The 25,336-nt window shown below is 40.1% G+C and overlaps 1 protein-coding gene across 1 annotated transcript in view; it reads right to left on the bottom strand.

The window, feature by feature from the left end:
• Positions 1-25,336, bottom strand: part of RGS7 (regulator of G protein signaling 7) — a 278,441-nt gene that overhangs the window by 220,953 nt on the left and 32,152 nt on the right. Inside the window, exon 3 of the mRNA XM_075043197.1 lies at positions 21,798-21,909. Coding sequence (XP_074899298.1) covers positions 21,798-21,875 — 78 coding nt within the window. The 5' untranslated portion in view covers positions 21,876-21,909. The remainder of the gene's footprint in view (positions 1-21,797; positions 21,910-25,336) is intronic.

The raw sequence follows: 25,336 nt of genomic DNA, 5'->3' as shown, positions 1-25,336 counted from the left end.
ATATGTCTCCAAACAGATTTCAACAACAAAAGGAAACGGGTGGAGAGGACTGTGGAGACTTTTAACATCTTCCACCCCTGTATTAGTGTATTGATGGCAAATGGCACATTTCAACTGATACAGTTGCAATCAACCATCTGTACATCCTATCATCTCACAGCATTCCTGTCAAGTGGCTTCGTGGCTGCACCCACTTTCACATTTTAAGAAGGTGATCTGTTTCCCAGCTCTGCATATCCACGCAGGGAGAGCATACACTCCTGATGAAAAGCTCTTTCAAGAGTTTTAGAGTACGTCATTATCTACCAGCTGATTTAGAAGAACCACACACACATACTGAGAAATTCAGACATAAGGCTTCTTTGCTGAACAGAGCTTACCTATTTGGAATATGGCAAGACAGAGCAAGATGAAAAAAAGCAGGACAATGAAGAACAGGGAAGAAGGATAAGGCAATGACAAAAGTATTGTGCTTTGGATGATAAAACGCCCCAAGACACCAGAGGTCTTATAGGCCTTGCATTTCACAGGAAGGCGATGAGAAGACAAAAATTTAGTCACTTCCCAGAAACTTCTTTAGCTTTTACTAACAAAACTTTGCCAGTAGCATCACAAAATTTGGAGTTGTAAGTTATCTCTGCAAATTAAGTAATCTTATTAAAAAGCATTTTATCCTCCTCTTGCTTCCTGGTGCAATGCAGACAGGTTTGCTGAAGAACTGTTTCCAAGTTTGCAAAACGATACTATCAGTCCTCCAGCAATGTACCCCACACCTCACATAGATATCAAAAGCTCTCCATTTCTATTAATTTTCAGCTGCTTTTGAGGAAACCATTCAGCTTTGCCATGTTGAATAATGGCTGGATGACCAGCACAGTGTAAATGAGTTTGACAAGTTACCACGAAACGGAAAAACAAACTTTTGAAGAAGCGATGTTATGAGTGAAAGAATGCTACGGATGGAGTTCCACAACACTGAAAGTACATGAGAACTACTATACAGTAAATCAAAGGCTGAGGGCAGCTTCCGCATAAGCCCTCTGAAATTTGAGTGTAAAGGTAAAGCACCACAAAGAGAAACTTCTAGTTTCAGAAGGGCCTGGGTTTTGACCTCTTTTTGACATGTCACAACATACTACATAGTAAGAGCCCACAAACCTAGAAAACTTAGCCATTCTCCCATATCCCCAAAAAGAGTACCCAAAAAGAATACTCAGAATCATGTGCTGCTTAAAAAAAAACAAACAAAAAAACCCCAAAAACCTACCCAGAGATGTTTTCAGAAACAGAGGATAAAAACCTGTTCATTGTCCCTCTAAATATAAAGCTCATCTCTTCAAATGCATCTCTTTATCTGCAGCTAGATTTTAATTGTGTACCTCACAGACTTTTATAAAAATCAATGATAAAACTATCATCTGGATCATCTTCCTGCTGTGTGTTTAAATGACTTGAAAAGTACTCTGTGTTCTTGGAATAAATTGACTCAACTATAAGAGTACAAGATGCAAGATAAGAAGAGAGATCAATAGAGTAATGTGCAGGTAAGCTGGCAAGCCAATAGATACTTATCAGTGGTAAAGCAGGTAGTTAAATATAAATACAACGCAGCCTAAGATCAGTATACTGGCAAATCAGAATGGTATCAACCACTAATTTAAAGTCAGCAAATACACCTGCAAGAAAGACATCAAAAGACAAATGCTGCCATATGCAAAGCTGCATTAATGAAAATCACTATCAGCAAAATTGGGTTTATATCCAATAAACAAAGCACAATTTCATTAAAATTCCTTTAAAAAGTCAATTTGAAAATACTGATTCAGAGTAAAGTTTATATCGTCTAGTTTATAAAACACAGACAATTAATAGCTGGAAAAAAAACTAGGGAGAGATTTTATTATAGTTAGGCAGTTGCATGATGGACCCTCCAGGGGGAAACAAGCAAGTAAACTCCCCCTCTCCCCAAAAAAACCAAAACCAAAACTAGAAATCGTGAACAGCTTTGTATTTTCTTAGACCAAAATAAAATATCTGCCTCAGGTGCACTCAATTTCCCCACCTCCTTGAGTGCTGAAATTATTTCAGAAGGGAACTAATGAATCTCCAAATCCACACTCTCAGCTGTTCTACCCACCAGCTTAAGGCCTGCATTCTTCAACTAGAAAACCTTGTCCTGTGTGTTTTGCTCCTATGACTAACATTCTGCAGCGCAAGAAGAGGTATAAAACCAGATCATGCTAAAAGTCAACTCAGCAGCACAGTAAATTGCATCTGCTAGCTGTTGTATCAAAGACAAATTACATACAGTTTGCCTTCATTGAACTACAGGAAGGTTCTAAAAAAATGTAGCCATGTAGTCCTACTAACAAATGGATCTGCCTTACCATTTTGGCATCATAAATGCTGTGCAACACTGCTAAGACTTAGAGAACCAGCCCTGTTAAAAAAAAGAAACAAAACAAAACACACACATAAAACAAACAAACAAAACAAACCCAACCACACCTTCCAATGACTTCATAGACTACTAGAATAGTTTAGGTTGGAAAGGACCTTTAAGGATCATCTAACTTACTCTGACGTATACAATGTTATTCATATTTGTCAAATTTCAGATAGTCATGGCTATGCAGTCAGAAAAATGTTTTATTATTTTCTACTAACTGTAGTTCAGAATACTGCCTATACATATAGTGCCAAAACATTTTCTAGCAGTTTTAAGACTTGACCACTGTATCAGGATCTTGTGCTTTTGAGCTGCCATTATTTAAATATAAAGGTTTTGATTTTATTCTGCAACTGGGATACTCTGGAACAGTAGATCTCTTTCATGCATACACTGGCCTGTGTATTTACAGTGATCAGTCACTTAGAGAACTACAGGAATGCTTGTTCTGACAAATACCTACAGGTAGTAATTTACAACATTTCAAGGCTTATGATGACCAAGAATTTAAATGGTGATTGCAAATGGTTATACAGAGTCACATGAGAAAGAATATAATTTTGAAACTTAAGAGCCTCCCAAACAGAACAACAGTCAAGGTCTTTATGGCAACTGCAAATAAGAACAACAACCAGTTCATAGATTCGATCCCTCAAATCTGCATAACAAAAGCCAAAGTTCTTTTGGTAATTTATTTCCCTAAACATGTTCTTCTCCAGCAAGACAATTTCACATGATAAAATAATATGATAATATTGCCAAATAAAGTTTTTTGACATGATCTAGCCTGTGCATGGAAATCCATCAATTCACCCACCAGAACAGTGCTTGCAAAAGTCACGTCATTTTTTGAGGACACCTGCACTGATGAGAACCACATTTGAGCATGTATTTCAAAGTAAAATCAAGGATGCACAACTGAGTTTTCAATCACTCACATAGCTCCTCTAAAATAAAAACATAATGTACTAAAGCAATAGAAACCATGTCAAAACTTCATCTAATACTGCAACTCAATTTTAAAGCTGGAGTTCAAAGTACTTCAAAAGTGAAAGAAAATAAACACACCTCCTTTGAGGAAGTATTGGTGAAGTTAGTCATGAAATAATGTATCAAACATTTTCCTTACCTTTTTGTGTATTAAAAAAACTCTCCTTCCTTTCAAAAAGACTCCAAAAAAAAGACAAAATTCAGAAACTGCAAATTCTGTTTGAGGAACAGTGAATGGAAATAGATCTGGGACATTACCACACCACTTTTAAGCTGTAAGATCCAGCAGTACTCTGCAGAAAAAAAATCAATTTGTCAGGCTGTGAGATAAAAAGCATTTTCTCTTGCCTTCTTAGCGAAGCACAGACAATCAAAGACTCTGTTCAACTGAACTACAAAGTCTGGTGAGCACTTCAAGATATGAAACAACATGGATAGCCAAAAGTGAAAAAGGCCCTTGGAGATTATTATTATTAAAATAAGCTGAGAGAGTTTTTGTTGTTTAGGATTTCCATTTCTATTGCCCAAAAGTAACAAACAGAAGTCATTGGTTGCAGTGGTTAAGAAGATATTTGGTTCCAACACAGCTTCTATAAATATCACTTACAATTGTTAGCTGATTTACTGAGTTGTAGCTTTCACAGCAATATTGTTTGATTAATATTAAAAAAATGTATATTTTTGCACTCTCACAATGGGATTGGAATTCAGCCTTTTTTAAAAATAGTCAGTGATGACAGACTGCACTTGGAAACACAAGAAAAGTTATGTGCAAATAAACTGCCTTTCATATAAATCACAATTCAAGAGCATCAACACTGTCAGCTGAGATGCTTTAATTATTCTGAGCATCAACAACTGTGATTTTCAGGGTCTCTGATTAATACTGTAAATGTCATTAATGCTAGATGATGTTCAAATTATGTCCAAAATCATTCTGCGTCTGCTTTTTATTTAATAAGGTCTTTCACCTGCATTCATTTAAGATGATTACAAAGTTCAAACTGCTGCAAAGTCAGGCATCAGTTATAAGACTTGAGTGGAAGACAGAGGTAATAATCACTTGTTTGCTAAAGGTCATGGTTTTTAATGGGGCCTCTTAGATTACACTCGCTAACAGTCTCAGTCTGTACGAGTGACTATTTTTGGATAATGGCCATGGACAGAATTTCTTCTTCAGCAGATTTGACCTGTTATATTTACATCCATTTTACTGGTATGTTGTGGTGCACAGATTGTAGACTATATAAGATTTATAAGACAAATCTCACGGCTCTCTTGTTACTTTAGAAAAGGCAAAAATCAGAAGCTTTAAATAAAGTCCTTCATATCTACAACCAGACTTATTTGTCTTTTACAGTGAAAACTGTTATAAGGTAATTTTGGTAACATACCAGCAAAATTAACAGCAAGTAATTACCAAAACATTATATCTATATGTATCTATAGCTACACAGATTTTCTAACAGATCGTTGGTTTTGTACAGTGAAAAATTCAATAACCCTAATACAAGGGGTTGACAAGGATGTGCTAATAAAATATTACTTATGTTAAAGAAGTTTGAAAGCTGTTGAAGAAAGATAAGGGGCTGTAACAGAAGCCCCCAGAAGTTCAAGCAGCAGATGGTAGTAGAGACTTTTGACAGTACTGGCACAAGATGATACCTGGGCTCCAGGACTAAAAATACAAATCATATATCGTCAGATTTCTAGTGAAGGAATGCAACCTTGGGAGCTGGGTAGAACATACCACATATATAGGAAAACTTGGATATAAAATGGAACTTGAGGAGCAACAAAGAAAGACCAAGCAGGACAACTGTGTTAGCAATCACAAAACAATAAATACAAGCAGCTCCAAGAGCAACAAGGAAGAAATAGTCAATATCAACATCATACGCTTTCTATCAGGATACAGATGTAATCCTTCACCATGCTTCTAGAAGATAACTTTGTATTATTGACCCTAGGACCCTAAGGAGCCTAGAAAAATTGAGCCTAACACCAGAGAAAGAAATAGATACTGAACAGCTTGTGTATATCAGTTTTAACTATACTAATATTTGGGATTAGCAATAATTGGATAATTAGGGATATAGATGTGAGCAGCTCTCTGTGTGGAGTATTCTAACTGGACAAATAACAACTCTGATTAGATTGCTAATACTTCAATTAGACCAAGAAAAAATCTTGGCTCTGCATATAAGGTGCATTTCTTTAGTCCACATAAACTGCATGGGGTGTTTAGTTTGGTTCCTTGCTCAGGGAACTTGACTAAATTTCAATGCAATAAAATTATGCTAATAAAAGGTTTTTATTAAATCTCCATACTGAACTGAAGCAGTGAAAATTGAAGTAAAGATGCAAAAATAAATGTATGATGGTTCATAAAAAGTTTTTGTGATTGCAGAAGGAAAAGCTTAGTCAGTCTCAAATTGTAATTTGTCAGATGCCTCTCTTGGACACAGCCAGAAACAGCACAAAACCCAACATAGCATCAGACTTAAAATCATGCACTGTCTAGGACCATGACTCAACCTCATTAGCAGACAGCAACATTCTAACAAAACAATTTAAAGTGATATTGATTCTAGTGTTATGACTCCAGAGCTGCCATTTATAACCAAAAAACCTCACAGCTTCTGAGAGGTAAAGATGTTTTTGACAAATAAATTGGTTTAGTATCATGGATTTTAGAACTGACATACTAAGGTGCTTCTAATGTTACTTGATAAAAGTTTATGAAAAGTGGAAAAGAAACTGGAAAATATTTTATATCATTAGCAAAGCTAATCATTTCAGAGCACACCATTCTGTTAGTGGAATAGGTAAATGAAGAGAGACTTCCAAAAAGAAATGCTGTACAGTTTTAAGAGGGGACACATGGGAGTTGCTAGTTCAGAAGTACTACTTGTCAGAAATTTGAATATATTTGAATCTCTTCAACAAAATATGACATGAAAAAAATGACCTAGCTAAGTAATAATGGTTATTAAATGCCCAAACCTGCTGATGCAGTTCTACAGAGAACATGAACTTTTAATAACATAGTCTTTCCTCTACATGATTCTCTCCCTTGCTCAAAGGCAAAACACTTTGATGTATGGATGTAAGAAGTAATAATAAAAGAGAGGACCACACTGATAAAGCAATGAACTGTTAACTGTTTAACTGGGTGGGAAAACTTAGCCATAGCTAGAATACCAGCTGCAAGCATGGGTACACATGCACACACACAGTTTGGGGAATTACATCCTGCTGGTGATGGCACAGATGCCAATAATACCAGCCTTAGTGAACAAACTAAACAAAACAAAACAAAAAAACAAACCACATGAATACCAACCAAAAGAAACAAGTAAGCCAGTTGTTTTGCAGGTCTACTCATGTTTCACAGGAATACTATGTATGAAGCTGCATAGGTTCATTCAAATCATTACTATTCATATTAAACTCACACTATCCATATGAATGCAGACTGAAAGGCTGTACTTTCTGCTTCAGCAGAGTGAATGTTAGGATATATATTGCCGAGAGATACAATTACAGTATCTGTTACAAAAATTAAAGCTTGGGGAAAACATAGTGTGGATTAATGTCCCTTTAGTTACATTTGCCATAATACTCATTCAGTGTTCTGACTAGTATTAAATTGCTGGAAAGCAAAATCTCACAAATATGGCTCCCACACACCACTTTAGTTACAGATACCCTCTGTTCTTTTAGTGGCATGAAAACCCCCTGTGTTTGGATTCCATAGAGTTATGTTGTTATTTCAAACACAGCATTTATAGGCATTAGAGAAGTAAGATTAGGCTGCAGTGGTTAGAGAGCACAAAATGCCATTCCGTCAATAAAGGTCAGCACTTCCATTATTCTTGCTTGTTTCAGCACATGAGTTTCCCCTAGACAATTTACAGGAAATGGAAGGGAAAATAACCAAATCATTGGAAAAATTGTTACAGATGCCATCTGGTCTTCACAGATGGGCCTGTACTGTAGGTCATGTACATCTCCGTACCCTCTGTCATCACTCAAGAATTCAAAGCAGGTAAAGAAACAGAAGCAATGACTCTCGAAAGTATACTATCAGCACACCACTTGGAGATTTAGCCACTGCATCTCCACTTAACACTCCACTGAGAGTCAGAGAAAGTTCTCCAGGCTGACAACATCTCACTCAAAAGGGATACAAAATCTGTTAGTCAGAAAGTCAAAGGTTAGATCTGTAATGAATCGCAGTGGAATTGTGAAAGATAACTGAAAAAAAAAAAAGGTGTATCACAAAAATATGGCAATACTCGTTACTGCAATACTGCTGTCACTACACTATACACTGTCCAAAAATATAATTAATCTTGTCCTCAATGTCTTTTCATAATCCAGATGAATTATCTCCAAATTACAAATGGGAAACAGAGGCACAAAATTACTAGCATTTTGTCAAACAGGACAGCAGAGCTATGATTCATATCTATGTTCCCACTGCAAATTTCTAAAAGCAATGCTTGATTTTAGACACTCCCCATGCTCTTAAGCAAACTGCATTCTGGTAAGATTACAAGAATTCTCCAGCCATGAGGAATTTACTTTTTTATAGCACTGCACAAATGAAGAGTTTCTGTGGTTCCAATCTTCCTACTTAAAGAAGTGGGGAGGGGATGTTTACTAAGATAAATGTTGTTTCATGTATTATTTAAAATAATACCTACCTCTTACTTATCAGCATCCTAAGGAGTTAAGCACAAAGTGCCTGTATGCCTTTCAGCTTGCTTGATATGGAGTGATTTATTCAAAACCATTCAGCAGCACAACCTAGACTTAACCTTCCTTCTCTCACAGTCAGAGTCTCCCTCTGCATGATCACATTCAGTCTTAAAGGAAAGAAATTAGCTGAGATCTGACAGATTAGAAGAGTGATGCAACAGACCATCCTAGCATTAGCAAAAATCTATGGCTACTGTTGCATTTCAGTATAACATGCTATCTGCCACTGCTTTCCTGCTGTATTCTCCTCAAGACACCATCCGTCTCTTTCTTCAGGAAAACGGTGTTACACTGGCTAATGACTATTATCTCATTTATTCTCACTTGTCAGAAGTCATTCACTGCACTAATAGTTAATGTTACAATTGCTTTGTCAATTATGAAAACTTACTTAGCTTGTAGAAGGGCAATTCATTCAGAAGTCATCATTGCATTTACTTGCTTTGAAGGGAAATTGGAAAATACACACAAAACATTATGTTTCATCTTATTCATTCTACAATATAGCCTACTTCAGTGGCAAAAAGCTGAAAGTCACACCTCTAGCATGCTACCACCAGGACACCACCACGTAAGAACTTCTGTAGCATTTCAACCACGCAGGAACCATGTACTTTTCAAGGAATTAACCTAATAAACCAATACTTTTCAAGGAATTAACCTTAATAACCCGAGTGAGAACAGCAGTTACTCTGCGCTTAGGGCCACATAAATAAAGTAAAATTTCATTTCTAATTCTACAAGATAAATGGGAAAGAACTTAGCTTAAAAAAAAAAAAAAAAAAAAAGAGAGGGGAATTTTCCCCCTCAACTGCATCTACTACATGCTTCAAATGTTCAAGAAAGTCCCCGTCCCAAGGATAGCTAACGCCACAATAACACAACACACGGAACGTTTCCAGTAACACCCTGAAGTCTAACTGGCTAATACATAAGCATGTAAGTAGTCCATCTTGTAAGTACTATTCAAGATAGCTTGCAAAAACAACAGGACAAAAATATTTAAATGTAACTAACAACATAGCTAAAACTTAAATTGATGCTAACATATTCATGTCAACTGGGGACTACCCAGTTAAAATCCATTTACCATGTCTATGTGGATTATATGAAAAGGTCAAAAAGGTGGGATAAAGGAGAAAAGTGAGAACATACAGAAAATATTTCCTCTTGCTAAGGCCTGTCAAGATAACAAAGAACAAAACCACTGACATTTGGACTAAATCAGGTGAATGACTGTGAATTTGTAACAAGCTTCACTTCCATTTTGGTGATCCTCAAATACTGTTCTGAAGGTGATGTAAAGACCATTCCATGCATTGAGGGGAAAAATGGAAATTACCTAGACTTAGCCTCTTCTGACTAGTCTCCCCCACCTCTTGCTTTATATTTAGATTGTAAATTTTATGGACAGAAATTATCTTTTCAGTTTGCCAACAGAACGCTAAGCCCAGCAGCCTCCTTTGCGCGACACAAGTGCAGGCAACAAACAGCAGCGTTTAGGCTGGCTGATGAACATATGATGGCAGCGGAGGCTTCCCTCCCCGGAAACTGCAGAACGAGCACCAGTGAAGTAAAATCACCATCAAAAGTCTTGATCAACAATTTGACCAGGACACCAACATCAACACTTAGCATGGAAGACTGTTTATGAGACCAGCATTCGTTCCTTCCTCAAGAGAACCCCTCTCAGCATCCCTGTGGGACGTTTGGTCACTGCCCAGGGGGAAGAGGACGACCTAGGCAATCTCCAGCACCGTTTCCAGAAGCACCTGTACAAGCCTGGTGGTCTCATTCAAGCCTGCTTATCTTGCCATACTCGCCAGACAGAGCAATTGGTGCTACGGCTGACATGAAGGCAAACATATTGCAAGTGACAGAATGATGCGATGCTAAATATTTTTCCTTCAGTGCCTCACATGCAGTGTTTTGTCCTTGAACCTACACCATGTCCTTTAATATTGCCGAGAGCAACCAAAAATAAGCCCCATGAAATGATCTACTTAAGGAAACTATTTCACAGGACTCAAAGGGTAGAATTCCTGTTTGAAGGGGGAGCAAGAAGTATAGTTCTTCAAAACATGTAAAAAGAAAGAAACAAACAAACAAACAAAAGATGGTAAGTCAACGTCCTGTGCTAACACCCTTCCAGACAACATAAACTGACATCTCAGCATCTGTGTTTGTCTTCATTTAGATAACAGACATCAGAGTTGGAAGGAAAGGTAGAACCTTCAGGGACAATCCACGGTTACACCTTTATACCTGTACAACATGTCTGATTTTCCATAGTTTACAGTGAAAGCTCCTAAATGTTGTAATACAGGACTAGAAAGGATTGTCAAGTCCAGTGTCCTGGAATCAAAGTTAGCCCTCAATTCCTGGAAAGAAAAAACCATAAACTGAAAGAATCCCAGAGACAATAGCATTGGCTATGGCCTGCCTGACCAACTATATACCAAAGTTTCTGTTAAAATGTTAATGGCATGACAGCTACAGATGCATCAACACAGGTAAATACAAACACAACTATATAAATAGAACATGTCCACACACTTTTCTTCTGGATGTACCTCAAAACAAGATATGAACGCTACCTCAATATAAGAACAGGACAGTGTGTTTAGTAAACACCTGAACATGAACTTCAACATCCAAAAGTAATGTTATAGAAGTGGAGTTGATGGTAAAGAGAAAGCAAGATCAGAACTATTTTTTTCCACTATAGATGAACCTAAGGGCTTCAGGTCACAACTGTCTGTAGAACAGAACAGTTGCTTAAACTTTGAAAAGATTTTCCTACAGCAGAGATACTATTCTTGTACTACACGTTTTTGAGAAACGAGCACAGATAAAGCACTGTATCATTTACCCCTGTTTTAAACAATCCAAAGGTATTTCTCCTCTCTCTTGGAAACCAAACCAGTGCATTAACTTTACTGGGCACTAGTATGGCACTTCTACTCTGACAGACACTGGTGTTCCCTCCAGACCACAGGAGCCAGAATCTAAGTATTTCATTCAGGTAGTGTGATGATTCCACAGAGTAACAGACATGATTTATGAAAAGGTACTAAAAACCTTTAGCTCCTAGTGACTTGAATGAGATTTGTCGTTGCTTAGTAACTCTTAAACTGAGACATTTGAAAGCTAGTAATACAGTGAGCAGCTGGGTAGAACTCTTGTTGTTTATAGTATTCTAATTGTCAAAACTGCATTCCTGTGACCATAGCACTTTACCATCTGTTGTAATACTTTGATAAATTTAAGGTACTGTGTACAAAATGAACAGCTGATCTTCACAGAATTTCACTAAGATGAGTTTAAGTACACCGCAGACCACCTATTTTACAGAAGACAGCTAAAATAAACTACTCCAGTCATACAGAAATCTTAGTATAGCATGTATGATAGCTATAGTATGATAGCATTATTCATACACCAAGTTTTCCGTTTGCTACTGAGAAGCCATCCTGGTCTACAATTTTGAACTTATTCTTCAGATCACACTTATATGCCTGCAGCACTAAATGTGCCAACGTCAGGGGGTTTCTGGTACAGCCACAAAATGTTTTATATTCTCTCCTCCATACAGATGAAAGTGTACAACATAAAGAGAATTCTTATCATAAAACACCTGCCTCAACTTCGTGTAATTTTGAGGGTTTATTATTAAGCTTTGTCTTTCTTCTTGTTGATATTGATTCCACACCAAATGCAATTGTATGGCTCCTGCTGATATCAAGAAATGCTGTGAATCTACATGTGAGGGCAGAATCTAGCTCACAGAAGATTAATACCTCTTACAGTCTGTGGTTCAGAGAAGTGTAGGTGTTAAGAACCACTAATATGTCTTCCTTTCGAAAGGCATTCAGTAAACTGCTTATTCATCCTGAGGTAAAAGTAGATCAGAAAAACTGTGGTTTTCCACCAGAATTTAGGGCACTTTTAAATAACAGCTATTCAAAATACTTCAGTGCAATTCATTTTTACAATGAGGAAGACAAAGTACAATAGTGTTACATCACATACATGAGATGCTGTCAAAAACTATTATATATTTAAATGTCCTCTAATACAACCTTTTGTTCATGTTTTTTCAATTATGATCAATTATGAATCAAGAATCAGATTACAATAAAAGTGGGCCTGGCTGGCATAATATTCCTTCCAAATAAATTCCATGGGGGCTGTATGTACATTTTATTTTTTCACTGTGGATTGCTATTTAATCAACAATGAAGAACAGTCACAAAAGCGTAACGGCCACAAAATCGACATGCCAGTAAGAGTCCTGACCCCACAGACTCTGTCACAAAAGCAGACCCACCCCACTGCCCCTGCTTGTCCCCCAGCAGCAGGACTCTGCACTGCTCAGAGGGTATTTATAACTGCCAATCCATTTGTTAGATTAGATTACTGAAATACTGTAAGTGCATATGCATGTACATACATGTACATTCACATTATACAACCATCTACGTCATCACGAATAACTGGAACAGAAAGAAAAAAAAATTCCTTTGGTGTTATCGGGAACAATTTTCACTTTCAGCTGGATAATCCTTGTACATCTGAACTGCATTGTGAAGTGAGCCTCCCTGTTTTCTGTCTCGTCCTCTGTGGCACAATGCCTCCTCCCTAGAACTTCACACTCTGTTAGTCAAACAGGATTCAGCACAGGTCAAAGGAAGAGGAAAGCAAACGCACAACTCCAGCGGAAGTGATGCAGAAGAGTAAATACAGCTTCAAAATTCCCATTTTACCCAGTTTCAGTAAAAATGGTACAAGAATGCCAGGAGAAGGATGAGTTCACTGTGAAGGATAAATTTCTATCTGGGTTGTCCTTGGGGTCTATTTGGCTGTTACTTAAGGTTTTTCAGAACTAAACCAGCACATCTTTGATATGAATACAACATGATAAATTCTTAAAGACTTCCCTAAAAGGATTTCTCATTTGAGTAACACTGTGGATCTAATACACTTCAAATTTCATTTAATGGCTATCAAAGATGTCAATTGAGTAGAAATAGTGCAATTATAAAAATCTTGAAAAACAGGCATCTTCACTGAAAAAATATGGATAAAATATACATTAGAGTGTCACCTCTCCAGTTCCTGTTCATCAGCAATAAACTTTTAGCCAGAAGTATATTTGAAGGAAGTGCAGATAACAACAGTGAGAAAAAGCAAGAGTGATGTCTCTGGCATTTGATGCCCTGATCACCTTTACAGACAAAGCAGCTTCTCTGAAACTCAGCCCATAATGCTGTCTTCTCAGAGATACACAGAGCATTACAAACAAATTCAGAGAGATCCATAGCAGCATCTGACAAAGGAAGCTTGCAAACACATATCCGCACACGAGCACAAAACAGGCCCCAAAATTTAGGAGGCTAAATAGTCCAAACGCCAAGCTCCCATCCCTGCCAGTATGTTATCTAGTAAAAGCTTCACTGACAGTTACAATAGCTTCATGAGATGCTCCTAAACCTGTTCCTACAGCTCCATTTCTTAGCCAGCCTGCTCTCCTGCACTGACCCCAGGCAGTTCTCACTCCCCAGATGAAGCTACAGTTCCCAACTCTGCTTCTCAGACAGTTCAGCTCCAAGGACTAATGTCCCCTGTGGCTTCCCAGCCAACCTCATTCCCGCTACATCTCTTCCAGTTACTTTTACAACCGACACATACTTTAATAACTAGCTCAACCTTTTTATCTCCAACCTTTTTTATAGCTGGTGGCAATCAAGACCAAAAATCAAAATTCTGGGCTGATCCCTTTGCTGTGGGAAATTGTACATGTACTTTTTCTTCATTGTACCATAATCTCAAAGCTTCATTTGAAGATGTTTTTCTAAAGTGGTCAATCTCCTCCAACTCCTAATGTCACCCTTAAAGTTTTCTTCCCTTATTCACTTTTGTAAAGTTCATATTACCACTATTAAAATCTAGATTTCTTGCCTTGATCAAAGCTGACAAAAGGTATCCTCCTACATTTCCAATTTCTTCCCCCTACCACTGCAATGTGTTTCATTAAAAAAAAAAAAAAAAAAAAGGAAGCCATTCGGGGTAGTATTTTGCAAGCTCAGCCCTAATGGCTCCCTCTTCTGTAGAAAATAGCTTGCTCTATTTTACCAAAGAAAAGGATTTTTAGCTTTTCCACTGCTCTGACACTGACATGTCACTATCATGCTTCAGTTTACCCACCTGTAACTCAGAGAATAATTATATGCATCTCTTTTGTAAAAGCTTTAGTTTTTTAGAGATATGGTTGGAAACCAGCTATTGTTCACACTCTCTATTATATATCTGCAGTCTTTACCTTTCCCCAACACTCTGTCTGAAAAGTTTTATAGCATGTAAAAAACAATTAAACATATTCTGCTGGTGATTTTATTCTGTTCTTTCTAGGCTTGACCTGGGATTTAGATTTGTAAATGCACTTCATAAGCCCAATTTCTTCTCTTTTAGCAGCTTTTACAGACTGATTTGAAGAAGCTGGTGTAGCGCAAGTTGTATTTACATGCAAATATTTTAACGTGGCCTCATTATAGCTCATATCAGCTTTGGTGGGAATGTGTCAAACGTTATCATATGATAGAGGTTACTATAAAAATTCCTTCAGTCCACAAAGAACGTTGTAAGTCTGAAGTAAAAGAAAACAAAATTCAAAACTCCAAAACAAACAATTTCTGACTCCGTATTGCACGTCACTATCAACAGCATCATTGTTTCCATAGCTACAAATGTAGACTGCTTCAAAGGAAAGAAGCAGAGAAACTGAAAATGACAATGCACAATCAAAACAGGCACATAGAGTTTTCAGACAGCATATGTGGGATGGAGAAAGGAAGTAACATGGTAGCACAGAATTCTGTGGGGTTTTTCCATTTGACAGTAATGCCAGTGATCTGAGCACATCAAGCTCAGAACAGCATGCAGCAGTAAACCTCTCACTGCAATATCACTTGATACATTTCTACACCTAGTGGAAGGAAGAGGAGAACAGAAAGGGTGGAAAACACCAGCAGGAATCACCAAAGCAAATACACAGGGCAGGTGCCCCTCTCACAGATCTAGCCACCTGCAAACTCAGACAGACGTATTTTTAATCACGTTTCCTTGGCATTTTCAGTGGTTCTGTATAGTTGTGAAGACAATCAAATCCTTTATACTGCTCTTATCACAAATGATGCCAACACATACGTGCTACACCTAGTACTAACAACAACCATTCCAGGAGAGGATACAGCGTTGAAGCGAATCACTGCACAGGGGATAGATACAAACATGAGGGTGTGACCGTACAGGGAAATGTGCAGTCTCACCACATGAAAGGCACTCCACAGCATCTAGCAACTATTCTGTCCTGCAGTATTATGTTCCTGCCCTCTAAGTATTACCTATGTAATAGCTTACTTCACTACCAACCAACTACTCCAGAACTATGACAACATCCTCATAACACTCATAGTGGATAGGGAGGTAAATTCTGTTCTTCCTACAGCTGGAATTTCAGAGGTCCACAAATGCGGACCTTTCTCCGTCAATTCTATAATGATGAATGTTGTAATAAAACCAAAACCAGCATCCAAGACTGGCAACAGTATCACTCTTCTTCTTGGAAGAAGAAACTGCATAACGTAGAGGTGTACTATAATTTAATTAAAAAACAACAACAACAACAACAAAAACAACCACACTTACCTCTAGTACTTTGGCATTTGTAATGTAGTAACAAACCCAGTAGTTTACACTGGGAGCAAGATGCCTCCATAGATTGTGATGGTATATTCAGAACTGCATAGTATCAGACTAATTCTTCCCTTATCAAAGTGGGTGACAGCACTTAGAAAAATCCCACCTACCATGTCTTTCCTTAGTCTCACAGGCTCTAAGGAATACAGTTATCTGTGATATCATTTTCTTCCAACAATCTTTTTTAAGGCAGCAGTTGATAAAAGTCACATGAGAACACACTATTATCTGCACACTACCCTGGAAGTCATCTCTGGTACAAGCACAGGAGAGGAGAATGGTTATTAGAAGATGGTGGTCACTATTTCCTCAGTGTTGTCACTGCATGTCTATTGCTCCTTTACAACAACAGTTGCTAAGTATCACGCTTTGGAGGTATAGCTTCTATGAAGAATATCAGATGATGATGGCCTTCTATGATGGGGTTACAGCATTGGTGGATAAGGGAAGAGCAACAGACTTCATCTACCTGGACTTGTGCAAAGCATTTGACACTGTCCCACGTGACATCCTTGTCTCTAAATTGGAAAAACATGGATCTGATGGATGGACCACTCGGTGGATAAGGAATTAGCTGGATGGTGGCACTCAAAGAGTTGCAGTCAACAGCTTGACACCCAAGTGGAGAGCAGTGACAAATGGCATTCCTCAGGGGCTGGTATTGGGACCGGCGCTGTCTAACATCTTTGTTGGCGACACGGCCAGTGGGATTGAGTGCAGCCTCAGCAAGTTTGCCAACGACACCAAGCTGTGTGGTGCGGTCGACATGCTGGAGGGAAGGGATGTCACCCAGAGGGACCTTGACAGGCTGGAGAGGTGGGCCTGTGCGAACCTCATGAAGTTCAACAAGGCCACGTGCAAGGTCCTGCACATGGGTCGGGGCAATCCCAAGCACAAATACAGACTGGGCGTTGAGTGGATTGAGAGCAGCCCTGGGGAGAAGGACTTAGGGGTATTAGTGGATGAAAAACTGAGTATGAGCCAGCAATGTGTGCTCACAGCCCAGAAAGCCAACTGTATCCTGGGCTGCATCAAAAGCAGCGTGACGAGCAGGTCGAGGGAGGTGATTCTTCCCCTCTACTCTGCTCTCATGAGAGCCCAGCTGGAGTACTGTGTTCAGTTCTGGGGCCCCCAGTGTGAGAAAGACATGGACCTGCTCGAGTGGGTCTGGAGGAAGGTCATGAAGATGATCAGAGGGCTGGAGCACCTCCCCTATGAGGACAGGCTGAGGGAGTTGGGGTTGGTTCAGCCTGGAGAAGAGAGGGCTCCAGGGAGACCTTATAGCAGCCTTCCAGTGCTTAAAGGGGGCCTACAGGAAAGATGGGGAGGGACTCTTTATCAGGGAGTGTAGTGACAGGACAAGGGTAATGGTTTTAAACTGAAAGAGGTTAGATTTGTATTAGATATTAGGAAGAAATTCTTTACTGTGAGGGTGGTGAGACACTGGCACAGGTTGCCCAGAGAGGCTGTGGATGCCCCATCCCTGGAATTGTTCAAGGCCAGGTTGGATGGGGCTTTGAGCAACCTGGTGTAGTGGAAGGTGTCCCTGCGCAAGGCATGGGGGTTGGAACTAGGTGCTCTTTAATGTCCTTTCCAACCCAAACCATTCTATGATTCTATGATCATGGTAAACTAAGAAGAAGCTTGAGATTACAAATTCAGCACTTGCTATACATGAGTACTGGCGTATATGACCTTCAACAATTGTCACAAGAACAGAACAAACACCTTATTATCGTCATTACAGCATTGAAAGGCCCAACTGTTAGAAATTCTAATCAGCTTTGGCAAAAGCTATTTTAACACTCGGGGCAGTGAGGAAGGTAGACAATCAAAGTCTCAGTCACAAGAATATTACTATTCAGACAAGGCTAATCTTATTGCTACAAAATAAAGCTATCATCTCTCAAACGAAGCTAGTTCAGACAGCAATACAATAACCATTAAACTTACAAATTAGAACTCCTAATCCTTGCAGCATACGTTTGACTAAAAAAGTAAGCAAAGTACAGACCAGACAGATAAGCAAAGGTTTAGCAGGACCAACAGTAGGTCTAAAATGGAAGTTCCTCAAAGACTCCTCTTATTATTTTAATTATTTGTGCCATGCATGAGATTAAAAAGGAAAAAAAAGGCAGGTCAGGCTCAGAAACTTAGAAAAGCTGCACAACATGGGCCTTATATTACATCCAAGTTTCTTCTTTAAGACCTAGCTTGCAGCAGTAAGTCAGTGTTGCTGAAATCTGAGATTTTTGTATGAGCAACTTGTGATGTTAAAATACTATGGATTCTAGTGTCTTATCTCTTTTAATTGCTGACTGGAATGAACTCTGTTGGAGAGGAAGTAAAAGCAGGGCTTTTACATTTTTCATGTTTGCCTCAGGCTACTAGCAGAAAAATTTAGGACTTTTTCTAAGGTATGTCAGTACCAATGATGTGTCACATGTCATTACTTTATAATTAGGGTGATAGCCAATAAGAATAATGCAGCTGACATTCTGTTAAAATAAAAAAGTATTCCCCAAGGCATAAAAACACTGACACAAGCATCTTAAAAGGCAGTGTAAAAATGATATAAGGAACTGTTTATCTGTGCTGTTGTCATTTCCATCACAGATTCAAAGAAATAATTCTAAGTTATGTATGCATTGAATATTTAGTTATCCTATGCTGACTTTAAAAAAAAAAAAATCATATCTGAGAGCAAAATGCAATGAAACCCTTCTTTGCCTAGGAATACAAGCTATTATGAGAATAACAGGCTATCTACACTCTATATTACTCTAGATTATAATTTGATAATCCATCTTTCTTCAACCCTTCAAATAAGTAACTAAGTACAAACCAAATACATTTAAAAAAATAGAACAGCCTTTTTTGTCAAGAGTGTGCAATTTACTTAAAGTGCAATAATGATTCTGTAATGATTCAAGACTTAACTACTGAATTCATAAACACCAGAACTTCATTCTGTGTAGAATTTTCTATAAAATGCTCCTGACAGAATCAGGATTTAGGAAACCCAGGGCTGTAACTCCATGTAGCTTAGAACATAGTTAATTCAGATTATGCCTGAAAGTTAGAGAGACGAGCAGAATTACCAGATTACAAAATTGTGTTTTATAGCCAAAGTAATGGTCTTCACTCCAGTTCTTCATTAACACAAGTAGTAAGAGATGTCCCATCTATTCCTTGCAGGTACACATATCACAAAATGTGTGCTATTCCATGAGTTGATGTTGTATAAACTACTGGAAGAAAGCATTTCCACATTTGTGGATTTCAGCAACGTTATTCAAAATATAAGACTTCAAATCCAGTTTCCTTCTGAAGCCAGCCAATAGCATACTTACACTTTTTTTTTTCCTAACAACTATTAATACTTTTCCAGTTGGCCAAAAAAAAAAAAAAAAAAAGAGTCCTTCATGAAGCTGGCAGATCGAGTTCTTTGTTCACTCTGCACAGTGTTTTCATTTCCAACACAATGAGAGACAGAGGAGTATTGTGTTTTCAAATGTATTACAGGAATCCTGTGATTTAGTTGTTGCTGTTAAAGAATTATATTCAGAGATTATATATTCTGAAGTGAAATGATTTCCACCTAACTATTCTCCTGTTAAGTTCTAGACAGAGAATTTATAACACATTTGATTACAGCAATATCATACTGCAGAAAAAGGCAGGTAACTTTTTAAAGAGTTCTCTATTATTTTGTTGCCTACTCCTTGAATACTGCCAGAGGAAGGACTACTTGGTTTTCTCTCTAGTACTCTAACACCAGTGTGCACGATCTTAAATGATCTTTTGATTCATCATGCTACAAAAATAAATTGACATGTACAAAAATAAATATGGCAGGTAATGCTGTAGAAGGTCAGCGTTCTTCAGAAGTTTAATACTCAGTGTACCACTTGCACTTTAGTGATAACAAGGGAAGGAGCACTGCTACACTGGAAGACAGAAACTGGTATTATCCCTTTACCGCTGATTTACAGAGAACTGAAAAGGTGTTTGATGCTTTGATTTGCTGAGCATACACCTGAGGTTTTGTGCCCTATCCCTGCTCCCCATTTTCAAATTTCCCCTGCATCACCAGGATTCTCATCACTTTCCTCAGCAGTTCCATTTCAGTACGCTGCTCAAGGGTAATGTTAAATTTTGGCATAAGGTCACACTAAATATAATGGGTCACAAGCTTGACCCGTTCCTCAGATGAAGTCACCACAGCAGAAGAGAAACAGTTTCTCTGCGTTCCCCCTCCATGTACTAAATAAGATGAGAAAAGACTTCTTTCTGACAAATGTGGAAAGATTCTGTTTAGAAAGAACAAAAGCCTATGAAGAACAATATAAGCTTTGATATATTGCTTTTAATATACGCAGCATATTTTCACATATAAATTCATGCATACAATTGCATTTTCAAACACACTTGTGGCGTTAACGGCAAGGTAAGCCCATATTTTTCTAGGTGTGCATTCTTACATAGATGGATAACCAAGGTTAAGTTCATAAATTCATTCACTTATGTAAAAAGAGCCTAATTTTTCAAAATAGCAAGTACAACCAACTAACTGAGATCAGCAACATATTTGAAAATAGGAAGAGAAAAAAGCATGCATCAGCCTTCAATTTGAGTCTATTTTTTTAATTTCTGGGAAAAGAATACTTACCACAGTTACCGACGATACCTCAGTTCACCTCAAAGACTAAACTGAGTACATATCAGATGCTTTCTATTACAGTTAACTTGCAAAAGGAAAAGTCAATGCCTCTAACAAAGTAAAAATATTGATTTTTTCCACCTGATAAAAACAACCACAAACAAGTTAGAAAGCACTGTGTTCTAGGAATAAACAAGTAGTTGCATAATTATGTATTTCAGCTTGTCAGAGCAAAGTTATTTTTCTCCATTATTATTAGAATTTATTTTGTTATTCTTTTTTGATAAATGCAATTAAAGCTTTATTAAAAAAAAACCACACCAAACGTAAAAAAAAAGCTCTCAAAATCCCCAAGCACTTACTGTCACTGAAGTGAAAGCACAGTGGCTAAATAAGCCCCACTATTGGAGTTCAATGCCTGGAAATTTGTATATTGATGCTATTGAATAACTACATTAGAAATCCTTCCCAGACAGAATCCCTGGAGTGTATGTGTTTGGGGGTTTTTTAGGTTGTGGCAACTGCAGATAAGTAATATCTTTAATCACTTTTTCCCCTCATATGAAAAAAGTTAACAGTTCTGGCTTGCCTGCACTCTGAAAATCTTTGCCCAGAGACAGAAATACAAAATATTGTATCATACAGTTAATATTTAGCTTTAAATACATGAATTCATTTTACAAATAGATTTTACAAGCGAACACTTGAATTCAAATTGTGTTCCAGTCTCTGGCACATTGCCACCATCACATATCATATGTATCAATGCAGAAAATGAATGAAGTACATCAAGTATTTCAAATTGAAAACCAACTGTTTCTGAACATGATGCAAAGTTGACACGTGTGTGTATTTTACCATTTAAACCAACAGATGCAGTCATTTCTCAATCTAGTAGTACCTGGGATATAGATCTACTTTGCACATACCATTTAAACTGCATTAGGCAGCACAAATGTCAATAGACACAAAACATCCCAAATCACTGGCAGGTGATCATGTTCCGAAATCACACTGCTCCATTCAACACAAGGCACAGCAGCAGCATCTATTTGTGAAATTGGAGAGAAACAGCAAAAATAATGGCCGCACTTGCTAGGCAAAAGAGTCCAGGATTTCACCATTTCCTGAAGTCCCTTCCTCAGCTTTTGAAAAAGCACAAAGGCTTACCTTTCTGTACACCAGCATGTTTGGGGATTCGTCAGCCACCCCGTTGCTGCTTTGCCCATAATTATTTCCTTGTGCCATGTCCCACAGATTTGATCCGCTTTTGAACGTTGCACTGTAAAAGGTAAAAGTGGTTTCAGTAAGACATCGCCTCAGGTCTCCTTCCTTCCCTGACGATTAATGGACCTGACTTTCTACCAACATGTGATCAGAATCAGTGTATGCTCTTACTCCAACAGATATTTACATTGGAGCGAAGCTGCTAATTCGCCACTCACTGTCATTACTCTCTTTTGCCTGTAAATAATGAATGTAGTAAGTTAATCTAATTTGGCCGTTAATGAATTGTCACTCCGAATAGCTCCCTGACATACCACACCATGCGGCCGCCTGCTCGCGAAGCGCTCCTTCCTCGCCCGCACAGGCTCCCCCGAGGGATGCTCCGCACCTCCCGGAGCACAGGTTTGGGGGCACTGGGCCAGCCCACGGCTGAGCATTCAGCGGTGCCCTCTCCTCGCGGCTCAGGCCGCAGCTAGCAACTTTCACAAGCCCCGAACGCGCACAAAGCACACCGGACGCTTTAAACTTCTCTTTAAATCACCAGCACGTGTGTGCTCTTACACGTATTTCGGCGGAGGGAGGCAGGCGACAGGGGGGAAAGGAAGGAGCAAGGCAGAAACCCTTTCCGGTTGTTTTCACCTACTTTCATCGTACTTCGCCGCAAAACGCCGGCTCCGCCGCCAGCCCCGTCTCCTCCCCGCCCTCCCCCCGCTCACACGGGAGCCGCACGAAGCAAGAGCTCGGGTCGTGCCGTAGCTCCGGCTTTGCACGCAGGTGTAAGAATGCGCTCCATCTACAGACCGCACCGGCGGCTGCGGGGAGCCCGGAGGGCTGCGCTCTACTCCAAACACTTACCTCCGAAGCACACCCCCCCCCCCCCAGACCTCTCGCCTCCGGGTTTCACCGCGCCTCGCCCGCAGCGCCGGCTCGCCCTGCCCTGCCCTGCGGCCGTCCAGGGGTGCGCGGCTCTGAGAACCGGCTGGCCCGGCAGGCAGCCCGGCGCGGAGCCCGGCGCCGCCGGTTTCAGCACCGCGGACAGCGGCAGCGCCGCCGCCCGGGGGTGGGGGGGCTGACGGCCCCCCCACCACCACCGCCCCCTCCCGCCCCCGGCGGCACCGGGAGGAGGCGCGGCGGGGGGGGGGGGGGGGGGTCGCGTAGCGCGGGTCCCCGCCCGCCTCGTTTACCTCCTGGGCCAAGGTCACTGCGCCGTGGCCGCGGCTCGTCGCCTCCTCCCGCTGCTCCTGGCGCGCCCCGCGCGGTCGGTGTCAGCCGGCAGCGGGCGGAGGGACGCGGCGATCGCTCATCACACACGCACACGCACACACGCACTGCGGGCGGAGGCGCTGGTGGCGGCGGTGGCGGTGGTACGGGCGCCGCCGCCGCCGAGGCTGCGGCTCTCCCCTCCTCTGCCGGAGCGGCGGCAGCTCAGCTCCCTCCCCGCAATGGAGCGGCCGTCACGTGGGGGACGGGCACGTCAAAGGTGCTGCTGCTGCTGCTGCCGCTCCGCCACACAGCAGCCCTCCTCCGCCGCCGCCGCCTCCTCCTCCTCCTCCTCCTCTTCGGCGTTCTCGGCTGGCTCACCGAAAACGGCGGCCAAGAAACTGCAGCTGCCAGCAGATCTGGCAGCAGACCCCGTAAATGAGATTAGGCAGCGCTGGAGGGCTGGGCAGGAAGAGAATGTGGGCTAATGGGATAGGGGAGGAAGGGGGGAGTCGGTGGTGGAAGACGCTGGCGAGGAAAGTGTGTCACCGCCTTCTTACTCCTTTACCGACAGCAACAGGGAAGCTGCCGGTTCCTCTGCCTTATGCTGGACACTTCACCTATTTTTTTCGGAGGGAACCGGGGAGAGCTTGTGCCGCGTCGGTACCGCAGATCTCTCTGAGCAGTGGAACGGAGAGAGCGGCTGCATAGGAAGGAGCCCTCAGGACACCTCAGGACACCCTCGGGGCTGTTTTGCTACGTCCCAGGCAACGGCCTAATTTGTCAAGGCCTAGCATTGGCCACGCTAAAAGAAAAAGATCGCGTCTGCAAGTCTCACCTCCTCATCGCATCCGGACAAGAATGCTTTGACTTTCCAAAAGGGTTGAAGTGCCCAGAACAAAACATCCAGAAGAACACAAGATACTTAAGTGGTTAAGCTTTGGGATATTCCCACTGGAAATTGTCTTTTCTGGAAACAGGAACTCTTATTACGAGGACAATCTTGCATAAGAAGTTGTCATCAACTCCACACTGCACCTTGTGGAGTGTGCGCTGGTAAAGCATGCAATTCAAGCACAGATATTTCCATATGCACTGCATCATGTCCACTCTTATTTTTTCTACCTTTCTTGCATCTCAAAGAGACTCAAATCAACACTACCCTCCTAGAAGCTTGCTATTATTAACCACTGCAACTACTTTTAACTACTCTTCCAAACTTTGTAGAGGCCTTCAGAAACTTTAACAGAGAATGTGATAAATTAGCTAAGGCAACAACAGGGAGTCACAGTGGCCACAACAAAATAAAGCAGAAGGGACAGGGCTGATCTGGACTTCTTGAAGAGATAAGGAAAGGAAGACATAGGTTTGATAATGGTCCTAGAATGAACACCAAAGTAAAGAAAGATGATCTCCAATGTGAATAGGAACGTTCTTCAGAGAGAGAAGTAGTAAAAAGTGAAACGACCCACGTCAAATAATCAGCAACTCAGTTCAATGAGCTATATTGGCAGCAAAGGAAAGGAGCTCTGTAGCGGACAGATACTGTATGTCTCAACTTTTACAGAGGAGAATAATTTAGTATGTCACAAGGAAAAGACAATGTGGAAGCAAATGGTGTGGACAGGAGAGAAATCTGGAGCTTTAAGATGGAAGAGAGATCAACACGAGTGAAACAATTCAGGGGCACAAGAGGAAAGTGCAGAAGTATCAATGGTGCAAATAGTGGGCAGAGAAAATTACAAAACTAAAGAATAAACAGAGAACTGAGAAAATACTTGTTTCCCACTAAAATCCACTTGACGTACAATAGCATCTTGTTAAGGCTAAGCAACGAAATCTGAATCAAACTATTAATCTTCCAACAGACCCTGTGATTCAGTCCAGTCCACTGTTGAGAAATGGGTACCAGCAATAAAGATCTCAGTCTATAATTTCCCTAGCTTTCACACAGACGTCCTAAATGAGCAGCACTGCAGTGTTGAGATCTCACAGATTTGATGATGGAAGACTGACAGGTGCACTAGAAGTCAAGGGAAATGCCTCCCAAGATCTGTTAAGAACAAAGTGACACCCTTGTGGTTTTATGGCATCAAAATAAACTCAAAGTCTTATTTATCAGACTGGTATTTAAATTTCTTTTTGAGACTAAAAATAGGAACTGCACAAAATACCCTGTAAATGCAATTTTACCCTAGAAGAGGGATAGGAGGAAAGTAATTTAAAATATTGATAATACACATATTCCTTCCATTTGTTCTACCCGCCAATGCTTAACATGG

Source organism: Buteo buteo, chromosome 12 (assembly GCF_964188355.1).
Source record: "Buteo buteo chromosome 12, bButBut1.hap1.1, whole genome shotgun sequence".
Classification (NCBI taxonomy): domain Eukaryota; kingdom Metazoa; phylum Chordata; class Aves; order Accipitriformes; family Accipitridae; genus Buteo; species Buteo buteo.
The sequence above is the reverse complement of the archived record's forward strand: the minus strand, read 5'-3'. Positions and strand labels throughout refer to the sequence as shown.